This window comes from Neomonachus schauinslandi, chromosome 13, assembly GCF_002201575.2.
Source record: "Neomonachus schauinslandi chromosome 13, ASM220157v2, whole genome shotgun sequence".
Lineage (NCBI taxonomy): Eukaryota > Metazoa > Chordata > Mammalia > Carnivora > Phocidae > Neomonachus > Neomonachus schauinslandi.
The window spans coordinates 70,018,334-70,043,382 of record NC_058415.1 but is presented as its reverse complement, the minus strand read 5'-3'; the positions used below and the strand labels follow the sequence as shown (position 1 = coordinate 70,043,382).

Below are 25,049 nucleotides of genomic sequence, written 5' to 3'. Positions count from 1 at the left end.
AAATAATGGAATACTACTCCACAATTAAAGAGAAACAGACTGCTGATGATAATGTGAGTGAATCTGAAAATATGGTAGTAGGTTGAAGAAACCAAATACAAAAGCTATATAATCAAAATGTGAATGTCTTTGACACTACTGAACTGTACAGATAAAAATGGTTAAATGGCAAATTTCTTGGTATGTATATTCTACCACAGTTTTTTTAAAAAGCTATATAATGTATGATTCTGTTCATACGAAATTCTGGAAAAGGCAAAACTATAGTGACCGTAGTGACAGAGATCATACCTAGTTGTTGTCAGAGATCAGGGTTCAGGGAGGGGTAGACTATCCCGGGGCATAACATTTTAGGGTGATAGAAATGTTCTACATCTTGGCTGCAGTGGTGGTTCTGCAGCTGTATACATTTGCCAAAACTTATTAAATTAATACACTTAAAGATGAGTTTTATTGTTTATAAATTCTAGTTCAGTAAAGCTGATAAAAAGGAAAAAATGGCTAGGAATTTAATGGAGTTAAAAAAAATTCTGTCTCCTAGTAAATTGTTAGGGGATTTGTCTTTCTGTTCTATAAAGCCTGTGTACCAGATCCTAAACAATAAGATCGAGGGGAATGCATTGCCTTTTCATCCCTCCTTGGGTTATGTGGACATGTTTAGTACCTGTAAACAGTATCTGATACGTTTAGGGTCCACAAAGTTACTTGAAAGTTGTCTTAATGAGAATGTTATCAACAATCAGTATTCCCAGAGGTAGAGGAAGGAAGACTGTGTGCTGTTTCCTACAAGTGGTCGTTTTTGGATTGAGTTTTGCCTACTTGCCACCCAGAGGGGTGATTCAGTTGAGATATTTCATTGCACCTTTGATATCAACTTCATTTTGGTGTAACAATTTTTGAATAACAGGTTGGTAAAACATTTTGAATAACATAAGGTTGGTGAAAATATCTATATCTTTTCTCATTGATCTTCCCAGTTCTGGTCAAATACTTTACCTTTTTTTTTTTAATTTATTTTTTAGAGAGTGAGCGAGAGAGAAACAGCATGAGAGGGGAGAGGGTCAGAGGGAGAAGCAGGCTCCCCGCTGAGCCGGGAGCCCGATGTGGGACTCGATCCCAGGACCCTGGGATCATGACCTGAGCCGAAGGCAGATGCTTAACCATCTAAGCCACCCAGGCGCCCAATACTTTACCTTTTTAAAAAATTTTATTTTATTTTTTATTTTTTTAAAGATTTTATTTATTTACTTGAGAGAGAGAGAGAGGAGATACAGCTAGAGAGAGCATGAGCGGGGAAGAGAGGGAGAAGCAGGATCCCCGCGAGCAGGAAGCCCGATGCGGGGCTGGATCCCAGGACTCTGGGATCATGACCTGAGGCGAAGACAGATGCTTAACTGACTGAGCCACCCAGGTGCCCCTGTACTTTTTTTTTTTTTTAAGACCTTATTCTTATTAATCTCCCTGGGGTATTTGACCTTAATATCATCCCCTCTTTCTCAAAAGCTGCTCTCTCCTTTGGTCTCTGGGAATACTGCACTCTAGTGATTGTCTCCCAACTGCAGGTGTGATTTCATTCTCTCTTTGGCTGGTGTATCTCTGTCCTTAGGTCCCCTGTGGGAACACAGCCAGTTGCCCCATTTTCTCTGGGTTTGTCCCTGGAGTATCTTATCCTTTCCTGTGATTAATCTCTTCTGGCACATCTCAAACCTCTTGTCCCAAGTTCTCCATCAACTTTGTCTTTTACTTTCAGCTACCTCCAGGGTTCACCATCCTTATTTCTTTTTTTTTTAAGATTTATTTGCGAGAGAGAGAATGAGAGACAGAGAGCATGAGAGGGAGGAGGGTCAGAGGGAGAAGCAGACTCCCTGCCGAGCAGGGAGCCCGATGCGGGACTCGATCCCAGGACCCTGGGATCATGACCTGAGCCGAAGGCAGTTGCTTAACCAACTGAGCCACCCAGGCGCCCCAACCATCCTTATTTCTTACCATTGCCCAAACTAAATATATTCCCCTTTCTTCCACGTCCTCTCTCATTTGGGGCTTTTCCATGCCCTTGAGACACTGCTGTTCTTTTCCCCTCAGGTTGAAAACCTGAAGCTCGGCTATTTTCCCTTTTTCCCCCATCTCCTCTATTTATTTACTGTTTGGATATTTTCTGTTTCCTCTGGGCTCTCTCCCTTCCTTTCAGCCTTTTTGATACCACTTTAATCTGTATCTTTATTGTCAGAGGTCACATGGCAATTCCACATTCTCGAGTGAAAGCTGCTGGTCAGCATGACAAAGGAGGTTTGACAATTTGGGGAGCCCTGTGTCACCGAGTCCATGTGTCAGAACCCTAGTAAATGACCGAATCTCTAGGTTCTGGAGCTTGACTTTGCTCTTACAGTCTATCTCTTGGGATGCTTTGGAAAAGTACGGTGTTTCCTTTTGTGTGTCCAGTGTCCTCTTTGCTGCCACAGCCTCTGATTTTTTATTGACAGCTTTTCCTTCCCTCATGAGTATATGCCCATGCTTCCCCTGTGCCCCGTAGAATCCTGGGTTTTGTAATTTTGTGATACCTTTGGGATAACTTAAGGTTTGCTGCCTTTGTGCTCTCTTTGAGCAGTTACTAATTTCTCCTCCTGACACAATAGTGCCTTAATCTTCCAACTGAAAACCAAAGCTGAAGCACCTGACATTGCAGATTTTCATGTACTTCATTCCTATTAATCACCAGTTATGTGGGTCTGTTTTTATCCCTTTTGTATTTTCCTCTCTGCTTTTACTTGGGAGGTAATAAGATTTTTTTTTTTCCATAAATTCTCTCCAAATGACGTGCATTTTTTGACAGCATTTGTAGAAGTGTCTTTGTAGGCTTGGTTGCAGAGTTGAAGGAACATGGGAAAATTTTGTAAATAAGACCCATGAAGTGCAAGTTATATTATCCTGCACTTGTTCTTCCCAAAGAGGAGAGCTGGCCACAGCCTATATTTCTTTTCTTTCTTTTTTAAGATTTTATTTATTTATTTGACACACAGAGAGATAGAGAACACTAGCAGGGGGGAGCAGCAGGCAGAGGGAGAGGGAGAAGCAGGCTCCCCGCCGAGCAGGGAGCCTGATGTGGGACTCGATCCCAGGACCCTGGGATCATGACCTGAGCCAAAGGCAGACGCTTAACCGACTGAGCCACCCAGGCGTCCCTCACAGCCTGTATTTCTTAAAATTTAACTGCATCCTCAGAAATAAGATGGTCATGCTTAATTTTTTTTTCCATTTATTTTGGCGGTGAAAGATGTGCTTCAGAAGTGAAAAGTTGATGAGTTATTTCAGTAAATAGGCTATTTTAAGGTGTTATATTTCAGTTATTTTTTTCATCAGAGAAATTTAGTTAAACATGAAGCCAGAGGCCTGGAAATATTGATTTTTCTGAATCACAATGTGATGCTGTGTTTATTTACTTTCCCTTTTATCTTTGGGCATTCTAGAGGAGTGTTTGATGCTTCCCTCAAAATGGCTGGCTTCTACGGATTGTACACATGGCTGACTCATACCATATTTGGCATCAATATTGTCTTCATACCATCAGGTAACAGTAGTATCATAACTTCCACTGTCCTCTGTTTAAGGAAAAGTAAGCCATTTTCTGTACATTGGGAAATGTCATCTTCCTCAAGCTTAAAATACTAAATTTTAGAGATCTAATCTAGTCCAGAATAGGAGCAGAAGTATGATTTGTAATGTGTATTTATGCTGTATTTCCAGTAGCTTGAACGATAACCCAGCACATAGGAAGCAGTGCATAAGTATTTGTTAAATGAGCGAATGTCCTAGCACTTAGCACAACACCTAGTATGTATGTACTTGGCACTCAGTAAATGTTTGAGTTGAACTGATTGGCAGGGAGCAATGAGTTGGTCAAATAGCTTTGTCCCCTGAAGGATACTGTCCCAGGGGCATGATGAATGAGCTGTCTCCATACCCCATAGGATCAATTCCATATGCTCATTCCATAAGCACCAGAATGGTTCAAAACCACCCTTTACTTTTTCCTCTACATTATTTCTGCTCCTCTCCTTCCACTTTTCCTTCCTTTATTTCTGTGGTTGCTTGACTTCCCGGATATATCTGCCTTCCACATTTACCCTCTACCACCATTTTTTCCCCGTTTGGTCCACACTCCCTTTCTTCCTTACATTCCCAAGTTCATTCATGTTCTTTCCTACTTCGCTGTCCACTAAGCCACCCTCTGATGTGCGAGCAGCCTGAGAACACATGGCGGTCGTTGTTTCATAACGACCTTGTGAACCAGGAAGGGTCGGTGGGGTTCCTGTGGTAGAGATGAGAAACCACACGTTTTCCAAGGTCACATACCTGGCAGGACCAGAACTAGATCCACGTCTGCTTGACTATTAGTCTGGAGGGGAGCCAGAGGAGAGAGCAAACACGCTGCTGTGGAAGGGGATGAGCTTGAAGTGAGTCCTTTGGCAATTAGGGCTTTTGGTTTTGGTTTTGTTTAAACTACATTTCATTTTTATTAGAAAGAAACAAGGTGAAGGATATACATTCATCTCTGAGGTTTAGAAACTAACTTCTAATTTGGCTTTGGACTCAGTATAAATTTGACCAATGCTTTACTGTTGCGTTATAGGGTTGTATATTAATTAACTAACCATTGATTCAAAATAACAACTGCGGGGCACTAGAATTTTGTTGCTTAAGAAGAGATTCATGAAAAGAAAAAGAGATTCATGAAGTAGACACCTACTTTAGAAAGATTTTCAGCATCAGCTTTTGAGATATATATCAGACCTTCATTTCACTAACAAATTCAGTTAAACGGGGCGTTATCATGCACTGAGTTTGTGTTTAACTTGTTTTGGTGTAATTGTTTAAGTAGGAGGAGCTAGTGCTTAGGTTCTGCTGTTTTGTTATTGTTTTAGTGGTGATGTTAAGTTGCTTTTCTTTTAATCTTAGCCTTAGCAGCAATCCTGGGAGCGGTACCATTTCTGGGGACATACTGGGCAGCAGTACCTGCAGTTCTAGACCTGTGGCTTACACAAGGCTTAGGGTGCAAAGCCATCTTACTGTTGGTTTTTCATCTCTTGCCAACATACTTTGTAGATACTGCCATCTATTCGGATATATCAGGGTAAGTATCCACAGAACTTCTCAAGTTGCTGGTGAATCATATCCAGGGATTTATGTGGCCTTGTTAAAGAAAGGTTGTTTTGTTTTGTTTTCCCTTTTGGGGATGGGAAAAGGGACAGATGGTAGGATTTTTCAGTGAAGTAGTCTTTTGTGGTCCCACTGATACAATCAGATTTTAATGTAATATAATTAATACTGTTTGCAAGGTATGCAATTTTGTTGTCTAAGTATTTACAATATATGAGACTCTGTGTTAACACAAAATTGTGAATAATCTTCTGTTTTAGTGATATTTAAGCTAGGAAAGAAATATTATTAGATGTACATAAAACATTTAAAGTACAGAAATGAGTTAGTGGTTATTTTTAGAACTTCTTTGCTTTTGGAGAAAAACATTTAGTTGTAGGTCTGAGGTTTTCCATGTGAAATCAAATCTCATCAAGTTAATGTCTGATAAGCAGAGAGCTCTCTTTACTTAAGATATTATAGTATGGTTCTAGGATGAGTACAGGTTAAATTGAAGACAGAATCCAAGCTTTGGCTATGTAATATAATAAATACCTGTTTTTTAAATTTTGGTATCTCTTAGAAATTGCATTAAGTAAATCAAGCCAATTCTTATTTAGTCACATATCCAGATTCACATTGCTTATTAGAATCTAGGATGTAACCAAATGCTGAATTTTCATCAGTTACTCAAGTTCAGAATATGCCTACTGAAACTGTCATAATAGTTAATATAGTAAAATTCACCATCACAGTAAGTGTAGACAAGGGCTCAGTTCATAGAAAGAGTACCCTTCAGTTAATTTGAGAATATACAGGGACAAATTATATGCCACCTTGTTTTCTCTCTAGTAAGTTGAAGTAGAAAACAAATGATATATAACTACTCTGACGTCCCAAAGTTCCAGAGCAGAAAGAAACAAGCAACTCCATACACAAGCCTTAGGGAAACTTTTATGTCTAAAACTTGAGAGAGAAAATTAAAGACAAAAGGAGAACATCAGAACGTGGTTAACTAGTGCTTAACAGTTGAAATTTAAATAGAGTAGTTCTATGACTTACCGTTAAATGTTTTCATTTCTCTAAACTTTAAATTTTTTATTGAAGTTTCTAGCTAGAATTTAAGATTTTTATGTGATTTTATCTTAATAATAAAATACTACCTTATTTAGCCAGCATTAGGAAATGAAAGAGTTTGTGTAAATTGTTTTATTTTTTAATAAATGAAGCCTTTATTTAAAAGCTTCCACACTTTTTTTTAAGCTTTAAGCATTTTTTTTTTTAAAGATTTTATTTATTTATTTGACAGAGAGACAGAGACAGTGAGGGAGGGAACACAAGCAGGGGGAGTGGGAGAGGGAGAAGCAGGCTTCCCGCGGAGCAGGGGGCCCGATGCGGGGCTCGATCCCAGGACCCTGAGATCATGACCTGAGCCGAAGGCAGACGCTTAACGACTGAGCCACCCAGGCTCCCCAGCTTTAAGCATTTTTGATAGGAAATTTTTAGAAGTGTATTTTTAGGGAAAAAGCTTACTTACATAGCATACATATGTGGAATACTGCCCTAAATTTCCTTTTTTTTTTAGAGTGAGGAAGATAGATTATGAATATAGTGTATTAGTTTCCTAAAGACTATCTCACCTTAAATCTTATTGAACTGTAACATAGTACAGAACATTATTCCAGAGTTATTTGCCCCACAGTAAATTGTTCCAGTCACCTGTGTTTGAAAACTAGAAATAGAACATACCGTCTTTCCCAGTCCCTCTTATGTTAGTGGTCATTTGTTATTGTTATCACTGTGCGGTGCTGCTGTAACCTCTTACTGTATTCGGGTTATGTAAGTGATCCTGTGATAAGCTGGAGGACAATTATGACTCTTGTGAGATAGAAATCTTGGGCTTTGTGACGGATAGTTTCTTCATGAGGCCCTTTATCATTACCCGTGTTTAAAAACTATTTTACGATGTTGCCACAAGTCTAACCTATGAATAATGTGGATGCTATTGTATTGCTTTATAAAAAGCGTAATTATTTGAATTGTATGTAAATTGTGCCCATTTAACTATTCTTGTTGGAAGTAAACTTAACATGTGACTTTTGTAACCAGTCCTCAGCCAACACTAACCTAGGTCAGGCATCCATGTAATGGGTGTAGGATATCTGCTAACAGTCTGACTTCACTCCCTCCATCGATGGACCTTATAAAAAGGCAGATGTTGTATGTGTTACATAGGTAAGAAAATGCTTGCATCTCAGTATTATTACAACCAACGTTGTTATCTGCACTGAGGTAATCTAAAGAAAGCTGGTCATGCAATCAAAGGCCTGGTGTGTTAGGAATGAACATAGTGTTAGAGATGTGTTTCAGATTTACTCCAAGGTTTATGTTTGTTAAAAGCCATGAGCTAATCTGTACACTCTTTCTTCCAGAGGTGGGCATCCATACTTGACAGGCTTGGCGGTGGCTGGCGGGGCTTACTACTTAGGCCTGGAAGGAGCAATCATTGGGCCCATACTTCTCTGCATACTCGTGGTCGCTTCTAATATCTATAGTGCCATGCTAGTGAGTCCCACGAATTCAGTGCCCACGCCAAACCAGACCCCGTGGCCTGCTCAGACTCAGCGGTGAGTTAAAGTAGAATGACCATGAACTCTGTGTGTGAAATTGAACTATCCCATGATTTATTTTTTTACATGAATGGTCTGTCAGGATACAGGTATTTCAGTGCACACGCTCTGCTAAAGATTGTAGAAGACTCTAAGTAGAAAACATTTGTTTGTAGACGTTTGGGTTTCAGATACCAGGAAATTTTAAAAACTAAATTGGGACAGAATTGTTCATGTCATGAAAGACCAAAATAAAAAAAAAAAACATTTAAAAAACACTTGGGGACATGGTCTACCAGATTAAAGGGGGGGATCAGGGAACAGGACAATCAAATGCAGTGCAGGAATCAGTGGACGGTCCTGGATTAGGGGTGGGGAGAATCGATAAAGAACATTTATGGAACAGTTGGAGAAATCTGAATATGGGCTATGTATTAAATAGTATTTTTATATCAGTGTTAAATTTCCTAGGCATGATAATGATACCTTGGTTGTATAGCAGAATATCCTTTAGGGGTAAGATGTCAAGATGTCTGCAACTTATTTTCAAATAGTTTAGCCAAAACTAATAGAGGGGGAAGTGACAATAGCAACATACTAACAATTGTTGAGTCTAGATGAATGACATATGGTTAATTGCACTAGTCTTTCAATTTTTCTGTAGCTTTATAAAGCTGTAAAAAGTTGGGAAAAAATTTTGAGTATGCTAGTATGGAGTTATAACTTATTTTGCAAGTACAGACAGACAATTCATAATTGCTGTCATCTGCTGTCACCAACAGTTCATAAATTAAATTATAATGTAATATGAATTATAATTAAAAAGTTTTCCCTGATTGTGTCAAAATTTTATAAAGCTTTTTATTGAGGTTTATCTTCCATGGGCTGAGATGCACATCTTAAATATACAACAGATGGATTTTTTCAATACATATACCTATGTAAGCATCCCCTGTATTAAGGTATAGAGTATTGCCATTACTCTAGAAAGCTTCCCCATACACCTTCTCAGTCAGACCCCTTCTCTGCTAATAATCTGACCACTGTCACCTTAGATTGGCTTTGCCTATTTTTGAACTTCACTTAACAGGAATCCTATATAGTAAGTACTCCTGAGTCAGGCTCTTCTGCTCAGCATTGTCTGTGGCCTCAGCCACATTGTTGCATGGACCAGTCATCCTTTTCTCATGCTGCCTAGTATTCCAGTGCATGAGGATACCACAGTTTATTCATTGCAGTGTTGATGGACATTTGTGTACTTGCCAGTTTATTTATTTTTTTTAAAGATTTTATTTATCTAAGAGAGAGAGAGCACAAGCAGGGGGCGGGGCAGAGGGAGAGGGAGAAGCAGGCTCCTCGTTGAGCAGGGAGCCCAGTGCGGTACTCCATTCCCACCCCTGGGATCATGACCTAAGCCAGAGGCAGACGCTTAACCGACTGAGCCACCCAGGCGCCCCCTACTGGCCAGTTTCTTGTACTACATGTCTTCTGGTGGACGGGAGTACTTAGTTTGAGTAGATACCAAGAAGTGGAATGGCTGGGTATACATCAGGTTTAACTTCAGTGGATACTACTTGTTAAAAGTACTTGTAAAAACTACTAGTTTTTCTTCATGATTGTACCAGAAATCACATGTTAACAACAGAAAAGTAAGATGGACTGTTAAGAATGAAAAAGTAAGTCTCAGAATGAAGAATTTTAACTTTTCAGAGACTATACTACATTGTCCTTATTATTCTCCACTGGAAAATAATTTTTCCTGCCATTGGGTCTTCTAGTGTAATCAAGGAGTCATTAACGAGTTGATTCTGAAAATGTACTTACTGAAACTATTTTATGTTTTTCTTTAAAATTCTTTAGAGGGGCGCCTGTGTGGCTCAGTCGTTAGGCGTCTGCCTTCGGCTCAGGTCATGATCCCAGGGTCCTGGGATCGAGTCCCGCATCGGGCTCCCTGCTCAGCGGAGGCCTGCTTCTCTCTCCCACTGCCCCTGCCTGTGTTCCCTCTCTCGCTGTGTCTCTCTCTGTCAAATAAATAAAATCTAAAAAAAATAAAATAAAATTCTTTAGAAACATGTTTCTGCTTATTTTGTGTAAATGTTGTACTTTGTGAAGAAAGACATGGTCCTTTAACTCAGAACAAGTCGAATACAGTTTCTGAGTTAGACCCACTTGGTTAGAGGGCCATTTTAGCTAATGCAAGGCACTTAACTTGATGGCAGGGAAAAATGCGTTTCCTTAAAAAGAATAAAAGGAGAGGCACTTATGTAGCTTTAACAAAAGCTTCACCATTTTGAAGGTGGTGACCCTATGATTTCTGCCTTTACCTCTTAAAGGCAGGTATGTGGGTACCTGAGAAACCAATGAACAGTTACTTGAAAGCAATAAAGAGCACTTGATAACTGGATACCCTACTCCTTGGGGATCCATACAAGAAACCAAAAGAAAATTGGTTGATCAATATTTTGCTGTTATTTTAGAAAAAAACTTTTAATGATTCCAAGTTAGTAAAGCAGGAATTGGTTTTTAACTAATATGAATTCTTCCAGAGGCAAATGACCCTTTCCCCCTTCTCTGAAGGGTGAACTAACATTCTCTGAAGGTAGAATATTATTAATTAGGTGGCAGGGGAGCTAGAAAATTTAATGTGAGGGCTTTTATAGTCTTCATCTTTTTTTTTTCTTTAGAAGTTGTGTATGCATGTATTTGAAAGGGTCAAAAATTTCTACAAAGCTTATTGTGAAAACTGTCCTTTGCTTTCCCCTTGTCTCTCCTTTTCTGCTCTGAGAGGAGCCACTTTTTTTTTTTTTTTTTTTTTTGAGAGAGAGAAAGAGCATGGGGTGGGGGGTGAGGACCAGAGGGAGAAGCAGACTCCCTGCTAAGCGTGGAGCCTGACGTGGGGCTTGATCCCAGGACCCTGGGATCATGACCTGAGCCAAAGGCAGCTGCTTAACCAACTGAGCCACCCAGGTGCCCCTGAGAGGAACCACTTTTTGACTCTAATTTGACTTTTACCTCCATTTCTTGAAATAGCATGTTTATTTCTTGATTTTTTTTTTTTTCATGAATAGGCATTATCTGTTTACTTCCCAGTTGGAAGGTGAGAAATTAGCTCTTTCCTACCCACCTCCCATTATTGAACTGTGATATTGGTTAGATTAGTATTTGGCACTTATATTATTATGACTCTGTAAATTATATTCCTATTTGAGCCTTCTTGTATATTGTCTGTATTTCCTTACTTTATACAGCTTTTTGCTTTCCTTTGAGTTATAAAGATACTGTGTTTTGTTGTATGTACTTAAATTAGCCTCAAGCTATGCACCAGGTGTTCACATCTCCTCTTGCTCAGTATGCTCAGTTGTATCAACTGAGCATATCTTCCTGATGAAGTCTCTGCTAGAGTCTTCTGATCTGCTCCAGTGGATCCTGGCTGCCCTTTCCCCCGCTATTCAGCTGTCATTCCTTCAGCTCTCCCCTGTGTTGGAATTCTCACTCCCCATATCATTTTCTTTCTTGATTTATTCCCTTTTTGTTGGAGCACAATCTCCTATAGATTTTTGGGAAAGAATGCATGGGGAGTGAATTTTGGGAGGATGATGCATGTCTGAAGAGGTTTTTTCTAAAGTCATACTTAATCAATAGCTTGCCTGGGTAGAGAATTTTTTTTCTAAGATTTTATTTATTTGAGAGAGAGAGAGCGAGAGCGTGCGCATGAGCAGGAGAAGGGGCAGAGAGAGAGGGAGAAGCCGACTCCCCGCTGAGCAAGGAGCCTGACAAGGAGCTTGATCCTAGGACCGGGATCAAGACCTGAGCCAAAAGCAGATGCTTACTGACTGAGCCACCCAGGCACCCCTGGGTAGAGAATTTTATGTGTGAAAATTTTTACCTTTAGACTTTCTTTATTTCCTCATTCTCTTCTTGTTTCCATGCTTGTTAAAAGTCTGAAGTCGTTCTGATTCCTGAGTCTTCGTAATTTAACTGTTTGAAAATCTATAGGATCTTCTTTGTTTTACTTTTTTTTGTTGTTGTTATTCTAATTGATACTTGATAAGACCTTTAAAACTGGAAACTTAAGTTCTGCAGTTCTAAAATTTTTCTTGAATTATTTCATTTTTATGATTTCCTTCTCATCCTTTCAGAAACTTAGTTTGATGTTGAGTCTCATACCCTGGTCATCTTTATTTTCTTATCTCTGCTGTTTTTCCATTTCTGATTTTTTGCCTCCGTTTTCTGGGTGAATTTTTCAATTTTTTTTTCCAAACCTTCCACAGAGATTTTCATTTTTACCACATTTTTTTTTTCAGTCCTGTTTATCAAGGTGTTAGTTACATAAATAAAATCTATACTTTTTTTTTTTTTTAAAGATTTTATTTATTTATTTGAGAGAGAGAATGAGGTAGAGCATGAGAGGGGGGAGGGTCGAGGGAGAAGCAGACTCCCTGCCAAGCAGGGAGCCCGATGCGGGACTTGATCCCAGGACTCCAGGATCATGACCGGAGCTGAAGGCAGTTGCTTAACCAACTGAGCCACCCAGGCGCCCTAAAATCTACCTTTAAAAAAAAATAAAATCTACCTTTTTAGCATTCAGGAAGTTATTAGTTTTCTGTGATGCATAACAAATTAGCCCTGGCTTAATGGCTTTCAAACAACATGCATTTATTCTGAAGATGCATGTAGCTGGATCTTCTGGCTTTGGTTCTGACAAGGCTGCAGTCAAGGTGTCAGCTGGAGCTGGGGTTTCCTCTGCAGCTTGGGTTCTAAGCTTGCCGTGTGTTGGCAGGATTCATTTTCCTGCAGTTGTGGAACTGAGGCTGACAGCTGGAGGTGGCCCCTCTCTGTAGGCAGTTTCGTATCATGGCTGTTGGCTTCTTCAAGGCCAGCAGAAGAGCAGTTTTCTGACTTCGGTTTCTGACCACTCAGACCCCTTTTTAAAGGGCTTGCCTGACTAGGCTCAGTCTACCCAGTATGCTCTCCTTTTGATTAATTTAAAGTCAACTGATTAGGGGCCTTAATTACATCTGCAGAATCCCTTCACCTTTGCCATATTAACACAACATAATCACAGTATCATTTATCATATATATTTGGCTGTTGGTTCCTATTAAGAGTGAGACATTCACTCAGGAGCTGTGGGTGGGTTATTGTGTGTGTTACCATGATAGAATCTGGCAGAGCCATTGTCTTGTGCAATCCTTGGTGTCAACACTTTTTGGTTCCCCATTTGGACTGGTAAACCCCTCTGAGAAAGATCTTAATAATCTCCTGCCTAGAGGTTGGTGGCCCAGGGGCCGGCATTCTGGGAGCCAAGAGAGGGAAAGGGACAGACGGTGTTTAAGATGTGAGTATTCATGCAATCTCCCGGTGTCAATATTAAAAGTCAGCAAAACCCCCACCCTCATCTCTGCCTCTTGTCCCCTACTCCAGAGACTTTGTTTTACCTTCTCTCCTGGGGAAAAAAACTCTTTAATTTTCTGCCGATGACAGGGGCAATTCCTTGGCCAGGTGGAGGTGGGCGGGGTTATTGAGCAGTGGAGTCGTACTGCTTTTTAAGTAGATTTTAAAGCAGTCCTTCGGCATTTAGCACCACCTTCACCCCAATTCCAGAGTTTACTTGCTGTCACCAGTGTCACCAGTTCCTGAGCCCTCATGGGGATTTTACTGAAGAAATCAAATTGTTTGCTGGCGTTTTCCACTGCCGGCCTAGGATCAGCTTTTTAGGGTATGCTGGGTCAGAGCAGTTGTCCCATCTGCCTTCCACCTTCTAGAAGTTTATGGCTCTTACCTCTTACATTCTCTCTCCCTGCCTTCCTTTTCTAGTAAGTGTATGCCTTCAAAAAAATACTTTCACTGGCATTTTAATGAGGTTTTGAAAGGGCTTGAAGGAAGCGTGTGTTCAGTACCTCACCCTTCAGTGGGAAGTCTGAACAAACACAACCTCTGGGGACGTTTACTGGGGTGAAGTTCTGTGATAAAACTTTACGTGTGTTATTTTATTTGATCTGTCCAGTGTTTGCATATAGGTTAGGAATTGGAGGCTTCCATGTTTTATAGATGAGGGACTCAAGGCTTAGAGAGGTTCCCTTGCCCATAGCCACCCAGCTAAAAAGCAGGAGAGCCGGTGCGTTTCAACTAATGATCTTTCTTTTCCTTCTTGAGCCATCCTCTTCCCTTCCACAAGAGCAAACGTCGTCCTGTTACACTCAGGGAACGTTACGCTCCACTTCTGTGGGCCAGTTTGTGGTCATCCTTACTACCCCCCACCTCCTTGTTCACCGCCCTCACCAAGTGCTGTCTGTTTGTCTCAGCATCTCTGAATCTTCTTCCTCTGAATCTCCAGTGCCACGCCCCTGGTCTGAGCTGGGCCCAGCTGCTGCATTTCTCACCTGGACTGCTTTGGTCATCTTAGTCTTCTAACGTCTCCCGCCCTCTGCTTGTACAGTTCTCTCGTCCCTTCTCTGCACTGCAGCTGACATGTTCTCTTCAAAATGCAGGCATATCTGATCGTGACCCTGGCTGACCAAAAATGGCCTCCCGTTGGTTTTAGGAGGGAGATCAAAATCCTTGACATGGTTGCAAGACCCTACCTGATCTGATCCTGAACCCTTTCCTCTTGCTGTCTGAGCTGCTGCCATACAGGCTTTTTCTCGGGGCCTCAGACACACCAGGCTTGCTGCAGTGTGATAGTAGAGTGTGGATGGTTGTATTTTGTTAGGCAGACATACCTTCTATTTGCAGGCGCAGGCACTGGTAGCTACAAGTACACATTTGCAAGACTGTTTCTGTGAACTACCACCTACAGGAAAAACGAAGGAGGGAGGACCCCCTGCTCTGATTATCACTGTTGATAATGCTGTTTGCAGTATTTGATGGGGGTGAATGTCGTGGACACACCACAGCGTAAGGCTCCCAACTATTTTGGCCTTGATTCAGTAACCCGAGTGTATCACTTCCTCTGTTCTGTTTCAACGCTGGGGCTGTCTGGGAGGTGTGGGGAAGGGCAGAGACTCTCCTGTAGTCATGTATCTTAGAGTACTTTCTTGATTTTTGGACAGGATATTCAGACTTGATTTGATGTATTTATTTCACTTTTCCCCAAAATTGAGCAGCAATCTCTGAATATTAAAGGTCAGCAAAACCTGCAAGGAGCAAGTAGCAACATAGCCCAGCGACTCCTCCAGGAATGTTGTTCTCTGTATTAAGGTTTTCCCCTGCCCTCTGTCACATCTTGACAGTACCAAGAGTGACAACTGGAATGTGGTTCTTTAGGAACTCAGCTTGCTCTTTCACTAGGAGGAGTTATCAGGAGCTCACTTCTGTTTTTAAGAAGCATTCTTTTAACCAGACTTTGAATATCTTTTATAATTTAATACCCAAAGTTAAATCAAAAGTGAGTGTTTTGTTACAAAAGAAATTGTTTAGTAATTAACCTAAGGTTTCACACATCCAGCTTTATAGAGCAAGAAGTTATTTTTTTTTTTTCTCTGTCTTTGCAAAATGAGATAGGAAGGTGTTCTCCAAAAAACCTCACCACTGCTGCAGACCTTTATATTAACCTTCAGAATTTTGGCTGGAGTGCACTCCCCGTTTGGCCAGTTTGGACTAATGAGGGAGAAGAGAGAGGGCTGGAGGTGGGAAGTTTAAGTTGGCCCATCAGACTTCATGCCTACTTTCTGTCTACATCTACAGACTCCTCTCTCTCTGTCTCTCTCTTTCTCTCTGCTGCCTGCCTTGTGTTTTATTTTCTAGCCATATTGAACTTGTTTTAGTTCCCTGAAGTCATTGTCATCTTTGCACATGTTTTCCCTCTTTATAAAGAACACCGCACCGTTTCTAGGCAAGGCTGGTACTGTGGCCTGTCCTCAAAGGACTCTTCTTCCGAGAAGCATTGCCAAAACTCTCTGGGCTAGGTGAGATGTGCCTGCCGTGTGGTCCCCTGCACCACAGCATCTTCCACTTACCTGTTGGAGCTTAATACACATTATAACTGTGTCGTTTTAATTAATCATCTTTCCCAGTAGTTGGTAAGCTTTCTGAAAGTAGGAGCTAGGTCTCATCTGTTTACTACTCTTTTACCATTCCTAGCATGGTGTCCAGCACATAAAAAATGCTCAGTGAACATTTGATGAATTAATAGATTAGTGAAACCAAGAACAGTTCAGATAAAAAGATTTTTGCAATATCACCTTGAGGCTGACAAAAGAGGATGGGACATAGTAAGCCCCAGCCTTAGTGCTATATTCCGGATTTGTCGGAAAGTAAGGAATGTGCCTAATAGTGATGCCATGTGCTCTGTCGCAAGATTGTGCACCAGTGTGCGAGGTGAGGGTTTGGAAATACACACTCAGCTATGCCAAGCCAACTACGTTAATTTAGTCAGGTAAAGCTTTTTATTTTTAAATGTCCAACGTTTATTCTGTATCTTTAGGAGGCAAGGAGTCAACAGCTCTTGAGCTGTCAAATCAGAAAAAGTTTAAACACTTACATAAATGAATTTTTAAAAATCTTACCGAAATCTTTTGGGGAGGAAAATTCAGAATTCAAGGAGCTGGGATTGTAAATGAGAAATCACACTGCACATTCCCCATTGCCATTAAAGGAACTGTAAAATGTTAATAGCAGTCTCTGTCCCTCCAACCACGTGTGGTCCTGTTCTGCTTTTCTTGCTCTTAAATGAGAAATTCTACCACTGTAGTTCTTAGCATATAATAATCCATATGGTTTGGAAAAGAATACTGTATTTATTTATTTTTAAAGAACACTGTATTTAGATGACTGAGGTAGGACATTTACCATTTCTAGACATACTGTCAATGCAGTATTATCCCTTTGTTTCTTCCTATTCTAGAGAGGTCAGGATTTATGAACCCTGCTGATTTGTGAGCCCAGTGCTTCTCCATGAGGACGGAAATAAATTATTTCTGTATCACTAGGTTAGGGAGTTTGTTTTCCAGGAGATAGACATTTATTTAAGATCATTGTTACTTCTGGGGCGCCAGGGCTGCTCAGTTGGTTGAGCAGCTGACTCTTGATTTCAACCCAGCTCGGGTCATGATCTCGAGTTCCTGGGATTGAGCCCCGTGTGGGGCTCTTAGCTCAGCGGAGAGTCTGCTTCAGCATTCTCTCCCTCTCCCTGTGCACGCAGTCACTCTCTCTAAAATAAATAAGTGAAAATCTTAAAAAAAAAAAAAGGTAAGTGTTACTTCTGTAGGCTTCACATGCACGCGCACGCACACACACGCACACGCACTCACACGTACACCCTGCCATTGCCACTCTAAACATCTAGAGAAGATAGAATGTTGAGTTGGAAAATTGTTAGTAACTGTTTTCTTAGCTTGCTTCACTTTGTTTTCCTTTTTTCTGGGTCCTTTTCTAGGCTTTCTTGGCCTGGGGGCAGAATTGAATAGTAGGTATGAATTTCAAGGTGACAGCTAAGCTTACTTGTCAACAGAAAGCAGTCACCAGGCCAACCACAGTCTTAATCTCATTTCATGCATCTTTGCCCTGAGGCAGAAATTTTCATTCATAATATAGAGGAACTGAATAGAGATTCAAACTTGCAGATATCTTAGAAATGTGAAAAGATGTCAAAGGGTGAATTTAGAAACCTATTGTGTATTGGGAAATGCTTTTTAATATTGGCAAATTTTTGGTTATTGGTTTTAAAGATTTTCCACGGCTTCCCACAGCTGGTAGCCAACTTTGCCTGTACACAAATGTAAGAACACAAATTTAGGTGAGAGTGTGAAAAATAGATACATAAATAGACACCTAGGGCAATGGTTCTGGGTGGGAGTTGTGAGTTTTGCTCCCCTCAGGAGATACCTGGCAATGTCTAGAGACATTCTGCTTGTCACAACTCCAGCAGTTAGAGGCAGGGATACTGCTAAATATCTTACCATGCACAAAAATGTCGATGGTGCTGCTGTTGAGAAACCCTGATTTGATATACAGGTGGACAGTAACACATATAAAACCTGGGAGGATAGAAGTCTTCGTTTTGGGGGATTTCTTTCAGAATGTAAAATTACTTAAGGAAACAAAATTCATTCCAATTCTTTCTCCTATCAGCATATATTCAGCGTGGTGGGTTGGGCCATGTCACACGCATGCCCTTTCAAAGCCATAGCCAGGAAGCTTATCCATTCTTCCGAGCTGTTCCTTTGGATGTAGGGCCGTGCTGGTGGAGGCAAGTGTCAGAGGTGCAGAGGCCAGGGCCCCCCGCCAGGGAGGCAGCCTTGAGATAGGGCAGTGTTCTTGAATGTAATCTCTTTTCTGTAACTTGCTGCCTGTGCCCTCTTGATTCTGAAGTACTTCTGACGTTATGCTAAAGGGTTAGTCTTTCATTTGCCTCTGTTCCACCCAGCTGGCCCGCCTCGTAGTGTGACGCGAAAATTGAGAAGACAAAGGAAGAAGGCAGAAAGGGGTAAGACAGGTGGCGTGAGTGCACAATTGCACCTGATGTACAGATTATTTGCTTTATGATGTTTTAGATGATTTGTACTTAATGACAACTTTTTGTCACCTTTTGTATCTACAGCTGAGTTGTTTTCTGAATTTTTGGAGTACTTTCCTAATATTCCACTTTAGGTCTGTTTGTAATAAAAAAGTTGAGTCATCTGTGTACAGTAACCAACACTTGGTTATAGGTATGAAAATAAAATGGGCTTTATTTGACTGATAAAAAAAATTAAGAAGATACCACATGGTATAGTGACAGGGCTACAAGTTATAACTTGAAGATTTTAGAATTGTTTTGAAAAATGCAAACATTTTAAGCTTAACTGTTTTTCTGAGTTCCTAGTTGGTGATATTGCTGTAAAGGAGCAATGTAACTTCTGTCTGAAAGCGTAATATATGTGTGCTTTGTCTCTTTATCTTTTTTTTTTTTTTTTTTAAGATTTTATTTTTTTGACAGAGAGAGACACAGCGAGAGAGGGAACACAAGCAGGGGGAGTGGGAGAGGGAGAAGCAGGCTTCCCGGAGAGCAGGGAGCCCGATGGAGGGCTCGATGCGGGGCTCGATCCCAGGACCCTGGGATCATGACCCGAGCCGAAGGCAGATGCCCAACTGACTGAGCCACTCAGGCGCCCCTGTCTCTTTTTCATTTAAGATAGATTTGACTGTATATAAATAGAAAAAAAGCCCCCAAAACTAAAGAGTTTCCACCATCAGGAGAACTCAAAATAACAATGACTTAAATAAGCTAGAGGTTTATTTCTTGGGCAAAAGAAGCCAGAAGTAGGCAGCCTAGGACTCGTATGACTGTTCCAAAAACATTCATGCCCAGTCTCCCTACGTCCTGTTCTGCCACCTTGGTATGAGGTCTTTTCGGGTAAGATGGGATCTTGAGCTCATCATCAATAAACTCTGACCTGGCCACCACAGATACAGACCAGACTGGGTCACATCCTCCTAGCTCAGGCATGTAAATGATGTAGCAAAGGTGAGCTAGCTATTACAGTGCTAAGGTAGGCACCTCGGATGTGCAGCAGACAACTCCATCCAGACTAGATACTACTTAGTCACATGGTCGGTCATACGTGGTTTCAAGGGAGTCTGGGGAGATTGTCTTGGATGGGAGACAATGGACCCAGCAAAAAAAAAAAAAAAAGAATTCTTGTTACCAAAGACTGAGAGCCAACTAGCTGACTTTGAAACAATACTTGGTGAAAGTATTAGCGATACATAGTGACCATATAACCTTGTCAAGGCTCTCAGGTTATAAAAATAAAATGTTGTTCTATGGTAATTACTTATTGGTTGGACACTGTTCTGCTTTTCTTTTTTTAAAGTATTTCTTTGGCTTCATCCACACCCCCTCCCCTCTTTCCAAAAGCAGAACTAATCATTCTCTCTTTTCTCCTTACAGGACTTCCCATGATATTTCTGATGATCTGAAATCTTCAGTAAACTGACATGGTTTGCAACAGAGTGATTTCTGTAGGAGGTTCAGTCTTGATAGTGAGTTCAGCCCAGCTGTGGCCTTCTGTCCTTTCATCTGTGCCTAGCAAACAGAGCCCAGGAAAGAAGCAGAACCCTCCTGGCCTTCCAAACAGAATGCCTGGACAAGAGAGAACTTGCTGTGTGTTGCTTTGCCTTTTAAAGCACAGCTTTAGAGCTCAGAATTGTGGTTTGCTCACTTACTTGTTGCTAAGATGGCTTGAAAAGTTTCAGTTTATACACTGGTACCATGGCTCGAAATTTCCCACTTTTGGTTATCTATATTATTATAATATGTATTTATAAGGTTATTTTAAGAGTCCTGAACTACCTGCTGTTGAAAGTATTTGCCATGTAATTTTCTCCTGGTTTAAGAAATCTGTTCTTAAACTTTTTTATGACCGTCACTTTTTAATGAAGAGGGTTTTTCACTTTTGAATATGTAGTTGTTTGAGCAGGAAAAGGAAGCCTTCTACCCTTCTACCTACTCCCCTCTATAAGTGTAAGGTGGGGTGGCTTATTTCAAGGTCACCTAGGTGTGTGTTGCAACGACAGGAGACACAGAAAAACAGGCTCTTCCTGCCCTTTCTCCTCCCTCCATCTGCCATTACACTATTGCCAAATTCTTAAAACTTGGTTGACTACTTTGAAGCAACATACTTACTAAGCTGCTGTTAATGGTACCAATATGACAGAATTCATGTTGTGGTTCAGTTTTTCTTTCCAAATGCTTTAAGTGAAAAATCTCAGGAGTAACAGTTCTCTGAGTTGTTAAATGGATCCCTGTTTACTTACTTGGAATTCTGCCAATTAGTTACTTATTAGCAGTAGAATGTTACAGTTAGGTAGTATTTTTCCATCACTTAGCAGAGTGCGTTGCACATAAGACTCTAGATGAAGGCGTGTTGAATTATGACTTTTTAAGTCTCCCAGACATCGCAGTAACCAGCATAGTGCTTTGCATTTTACAAAGTCATTTTGTGCGTATTCTTTCACTATCACTTCCCGGCAGCTTTCATACAGCTTTATGGTACTTTATAACACTTTCATACAGATGGGAAAACTAAGGTTCAGAAAAGTTTAGTAAGATTTTTACCTCAAATTTTTCTGACTTCACTGTCTGCCAACTCTGCTCTGCTGTAGCCTTTCTTCTAATTCCTTTTGCAGTTTTCCCAGCACTTGTCCTGCAGTTAATGACAGGCTGGGACTAGAACCCAGCTCTTAGCTTGGTGTCCTTCCCACGGTAGAAAACAATCATCAGGCTCTTTCTCCATCCCCAGGGGAATATGGAGGAGAAAGCGTTCCTGAAAATCAAAGACTTCCCTTTGGAAAACATTTAAAAGTAGAAATCCGTCTTTTTCTAAACCATTGTCTCACTGAGAAGCATAGTCAGTGATAATTAGCTTAAATTCATTCTGATATTACTTAAGAAATTAACTCCCTTTAGGAAGGAGGCTACTGTGAAGGTTTTGACTGTTTATACAGTAGACTGCATGCAGATCTCTTGTTTTTACTGTTCTTCTACAATTATAATCTGATATTACACCAACTGTTACATTTGGCCGCTAACCGACTCCTTTTTTTCTTTAGTCAGTTGTTCAGTCATTCGTTCAGTAACACATTCATTGAGAGTTGGCCCTCTCTGGTTTCCAGGGTGCTAGAGGGGATAGCTCCTGGGAAGGCCTTCTCCCACTGTAAATCTTAGCCAGATCATGTGCTTGCTAAAATTATGAATTTTGCAGTAAAAGGGTTAAAAAAGAAATCAGGTTTGTTTTTGTTAATTGTATACTGATAAGTTTATAGCTATAATTGGCACATATTCATAAGCGGCAAGTGTTAGACACAGTTTAGTGTGCATAAACAAATTGTGTTCCTCCAAAGTGTTTTTAGCTGAATAAAGTGATACTGCAAAAGACTAAACTCCAGCTAATGTATGGCTGTTGCCGGTCATAATTATTAGTATAAATACCAGGTTCTTTAGAAAAGAACTTGGAGCCCTAAGAAAATAGTTTGGAGCTCCCAAAATGGGCAGTGATGTAATATCACCTAAAAAATCAGTCCTACACACAGTCCTCATGAGGAGACCGGAACTGCGCTGGTGCTTCAGCAAGCGCAGAAGGACTCCGAAGGCCAACCAGCTGGGGGAGGAGCCCTCGACCAGAGAAACCTATCCCCTCAGACAGTGAAGAGGCTTTACAAGATTTTCACAGGGCACAGAGCTCACGTGGCATGAAAAGCAAGGAGTCTCAAGCTCAGGTCTCAAAATGGCTTGCCCCCAGATTCCCAGGATTTGTCCCAGAAAGAGTACATTTCCTAGGAACAGACAGTGCATGGATGAAGTAGCTTCAGTAAAAACGGATGCAGAAAGCCTGTCACAAGTCTTACAATTTTATAGCTTTATTAAAGATTAGTTTTAAGTTCACATTCACTATTTCAGTTGTAAACCGAATGGGGGAATGAGAAAAGATAAAAGTCTCCACACAGATGTGCTCCTCTCTCTTCCGAGAATAAGGTATAGCATTTTTAGCATAAACACCATGTCCTATAAATCCTTCTTCAGTTCCAAAATTCCTGTCACATTCTGTGTTTCTGGAAGTGATCTGTCACACTGCCTGAGATACAACTCTTATTTATGTTTAAACTTGTGAGGATTCCTACCACTCTCTTCCATTAGAGGTAGTTAGCTGGTAGAATTTTCCTGTGACTTGTGAGACTGGTGTAGATTGACTCTTGACAAAGAGGATTACCCAGGAAGTGTTCTGAAGGCCTGCTGTATTTAAACAAACTCAGAGCCTTTGGAAACAGCAGCTGTTTATTCCAGTTAAAGGGCTGCTAAAAGGCTTGCAGATGAGGTTCTCTGGCTAACCTTGGTCTTAAATACCCATTGTGACCTTACTCATACCCCTAGTTCCCACACTGGTTGTATCTAGTGCTTTAGGATGTGTCCCTACCGGGCAAGAAATACTCAGAAATTCAGGCCATGAAGGGTTAGATTAGAGCAAAAGAATTTTAGGTGAGCTATCCAGGGCTCTCAGCGTCAGGGTTTGTAGGAAAAACCCCTTCAGAACTTCCCATACTCTAGTCCTGACTGGCAGTTTCCTGTAGGGGTCTTCTAAGACCCTTACAAGAGTATTACACTAGGCATTTCATATTGGAGATAGTCTCTGGCAATATACTTCCAAGTGTTAGTTCCAGCTGAGAGCAACTTTTTTTTTTAATTTTTGTCCTTACACATTTGCCATCAAAATATATTCATTTCATTAATTTATTAAGGACCTGCAAAAAATGTGCTACCCGAAACCACTGAGCAGTTATTTTTTTTTTGATAGTTTAAAAATAAGAGAATTGTAAATCAAGATGATCTGTCTACTAGTCATAGAAATTCTGTGCTAGAATGGGCCTTACATAATTAGGCGATCCTGTCATTTTCTAGGGGAGAAAATAAATCCATAGATTAAAGTGGCTTTTCTACCACACAGAGAGTCAGTTAGTAAGAGAATTCTGAGTAGAATACAGTTGTTTTTTTTTCCTTAGCCCACTGTTCTGTGTCTCTTCCCTTTCCCTTATAGTTGAGCAGCTTTTGGGAAAATGTGTTCCTTATAGCAGTAGTTTCAAGAGATGTTATTAGATGTTATAAGAGACAAAAGTGGGCATGGGGGGAGGGGACTCCATGGTCAGTTAAAATTGAGGAATGCTGAGTTGTTTCCTTTCTGTAGGACTTCTAAGAATTTTTAGCGTGCTGTTATATATTGTGAACTTATGAGGGGACAGATTGTGTTTACTACACTTACTTGACCTTAAACTGCACTCCCTTCCCCCGCCCTCCCATCCTTTTAGCAGAGCTTCTCCAAGGACTACTAGTCCTTTGGGAAACATGGCTCTCGAGTAAGTTTACAGCTCTTTTAGGAGACATCCTTAATGGAAATTCTGAATGGTAAATCTGTTACCATAGTACCACATAAACTATAATAAATCTCAAAGTTTAGTGAGATACCAGAAAGAGAACCTATTTGCCATTCAGAGCTATACGTCAAGTATAGAGATTCTTTTCCACCTATGGTGTGTAAAATCAGTATTTGTGTTTAGTTTTCCAAGTTTTTCAAGGATCTAGTAATGTGCAGATACAGTGATATATATTGATATTACATTTTTATAATGCTTTTGTATGTCACTTTATAGTTTTCAGACTGCTTTCTTAACAACCCTGTGAGATAGGCAGGCGTTAAGTATTATTGAATGAGGCACTGGAGGCTCAGAAAGGTTTTTTGTGAATTTTCCCTTAAGTTTATACCTTAAATGATGGAGCCAGAATTCAGTGGCAGAACTTCTGACTCCAAGTCCAGAGTTCTTTACTCCATACCTGGTTTCTTATTTTTCTTCTGGCTTTATAGCTTACAATGAAAGGTGTGGAAATGAATCTTAAAGTAACATCATTTTGGCTATTACCAAATCCTATTTCTTTTTTATTGCAGTGACCCAGAAGGTATAACTCTCATTATAGCTGTCCCCAAGAAAACCCTTCTTCTCTCTTTTGCAGTGCCACTTGTTTGGGTGACTAGAGTATATTTCAAATACCATTTGATTCGGAAACCAAGCTTGGATATATAGTTGTAACTGCTTATGTAACTTTTGGAAAAGATATCCTCTGCATTCTCAGGCAAAGTAGAGATGGTTTGAAAGCAAAAAAGTTTATTCAAATACAACAGTACATATTCTTTATTCTCACACAGATGCTACTTCTTAGCTTTAACTTGCTTTGACAAACTTCTAATGTAACCTCTTTGTAAATGTGAAATATTTATATTTTGAAATAAAATTACTAGTGTTGAATGAATCAGATGGTAAACTTAGTCTCATTTCTGTGGAGAAATTTGATCTTCAGTGGGGTGAAACTTTCACGAATACATCCGTCTCCTAGGCCTTATGTATTTTCCTTTGGCATCAATGCCTACACTGAATTTTTATGTAATATGGGCAGCTTACATAAGAGAAGAAGATATGTCTGGAGAGGGAATGTGGGCACCTGAAAGAGGTGAAAGGGTCCAAGGCTGAAGCTAGAGCCCTCAGTGCACAGGGAAAGGTGGCCTTGTGGTAGACAAGGAATTGGTAAGGTGAGTGGCTGGGGAGTAAGAATCTGGGGCAGAGAAAGTTGGTTAAAGGAACTGCACATTTTGAACGAAGAAAACAAGCCTACCTTATGGCTATCTTCAATAGCAAAGATATCTGTGCAGCCCTGGCAGACGGAGCTGAACCCCTAAGTGGGAGTGCTGTGAAGCACATTTCAACAGTGCTTGGGAAAGAGCCTCTGACACCTGGAGTTGGTGGTGTTCAGCTCATCAATCTGACATGGAGGGAGAAATAATC

The 25,049-nt window shown here is 40.5% G+C and overlaps 1 protein-coding gene across 1 annotated transcript in view; it reads left to right on the top strand.

Annotated features, from left to right (window-relative positions):
• TMEM245 (transmembrane protein 245) overlaps positions 1-24,526 on the top strand; it is a 106,737-nt gene extending 82,211 nt beyond the window's left edge. The window contains exons 15-18 of the mRNA XM_044920571.1: positions 3,465-3,565; positions 4,954-5,128; positions 7,566-7,760; positions 19,615-24,526. Coding sequence (XP_044776506.1) covers positions 3,465-3,565; positions 4,954-5,128; positions 7,566-7,760; positions 19,615-19,660 — 517 coding nt within the window. The 3' untranslated portion in view covers positions 19,661-24,526. The remainder of the gene's footprint in view (positions 1-3,464; positions 3,566-4,953; positions 5,129-7,565; positions 7,761-19,614) is intronic.
• The last annotated feature ends 523 nt before the right edge of the window (positions 24,527-25,049 follow it).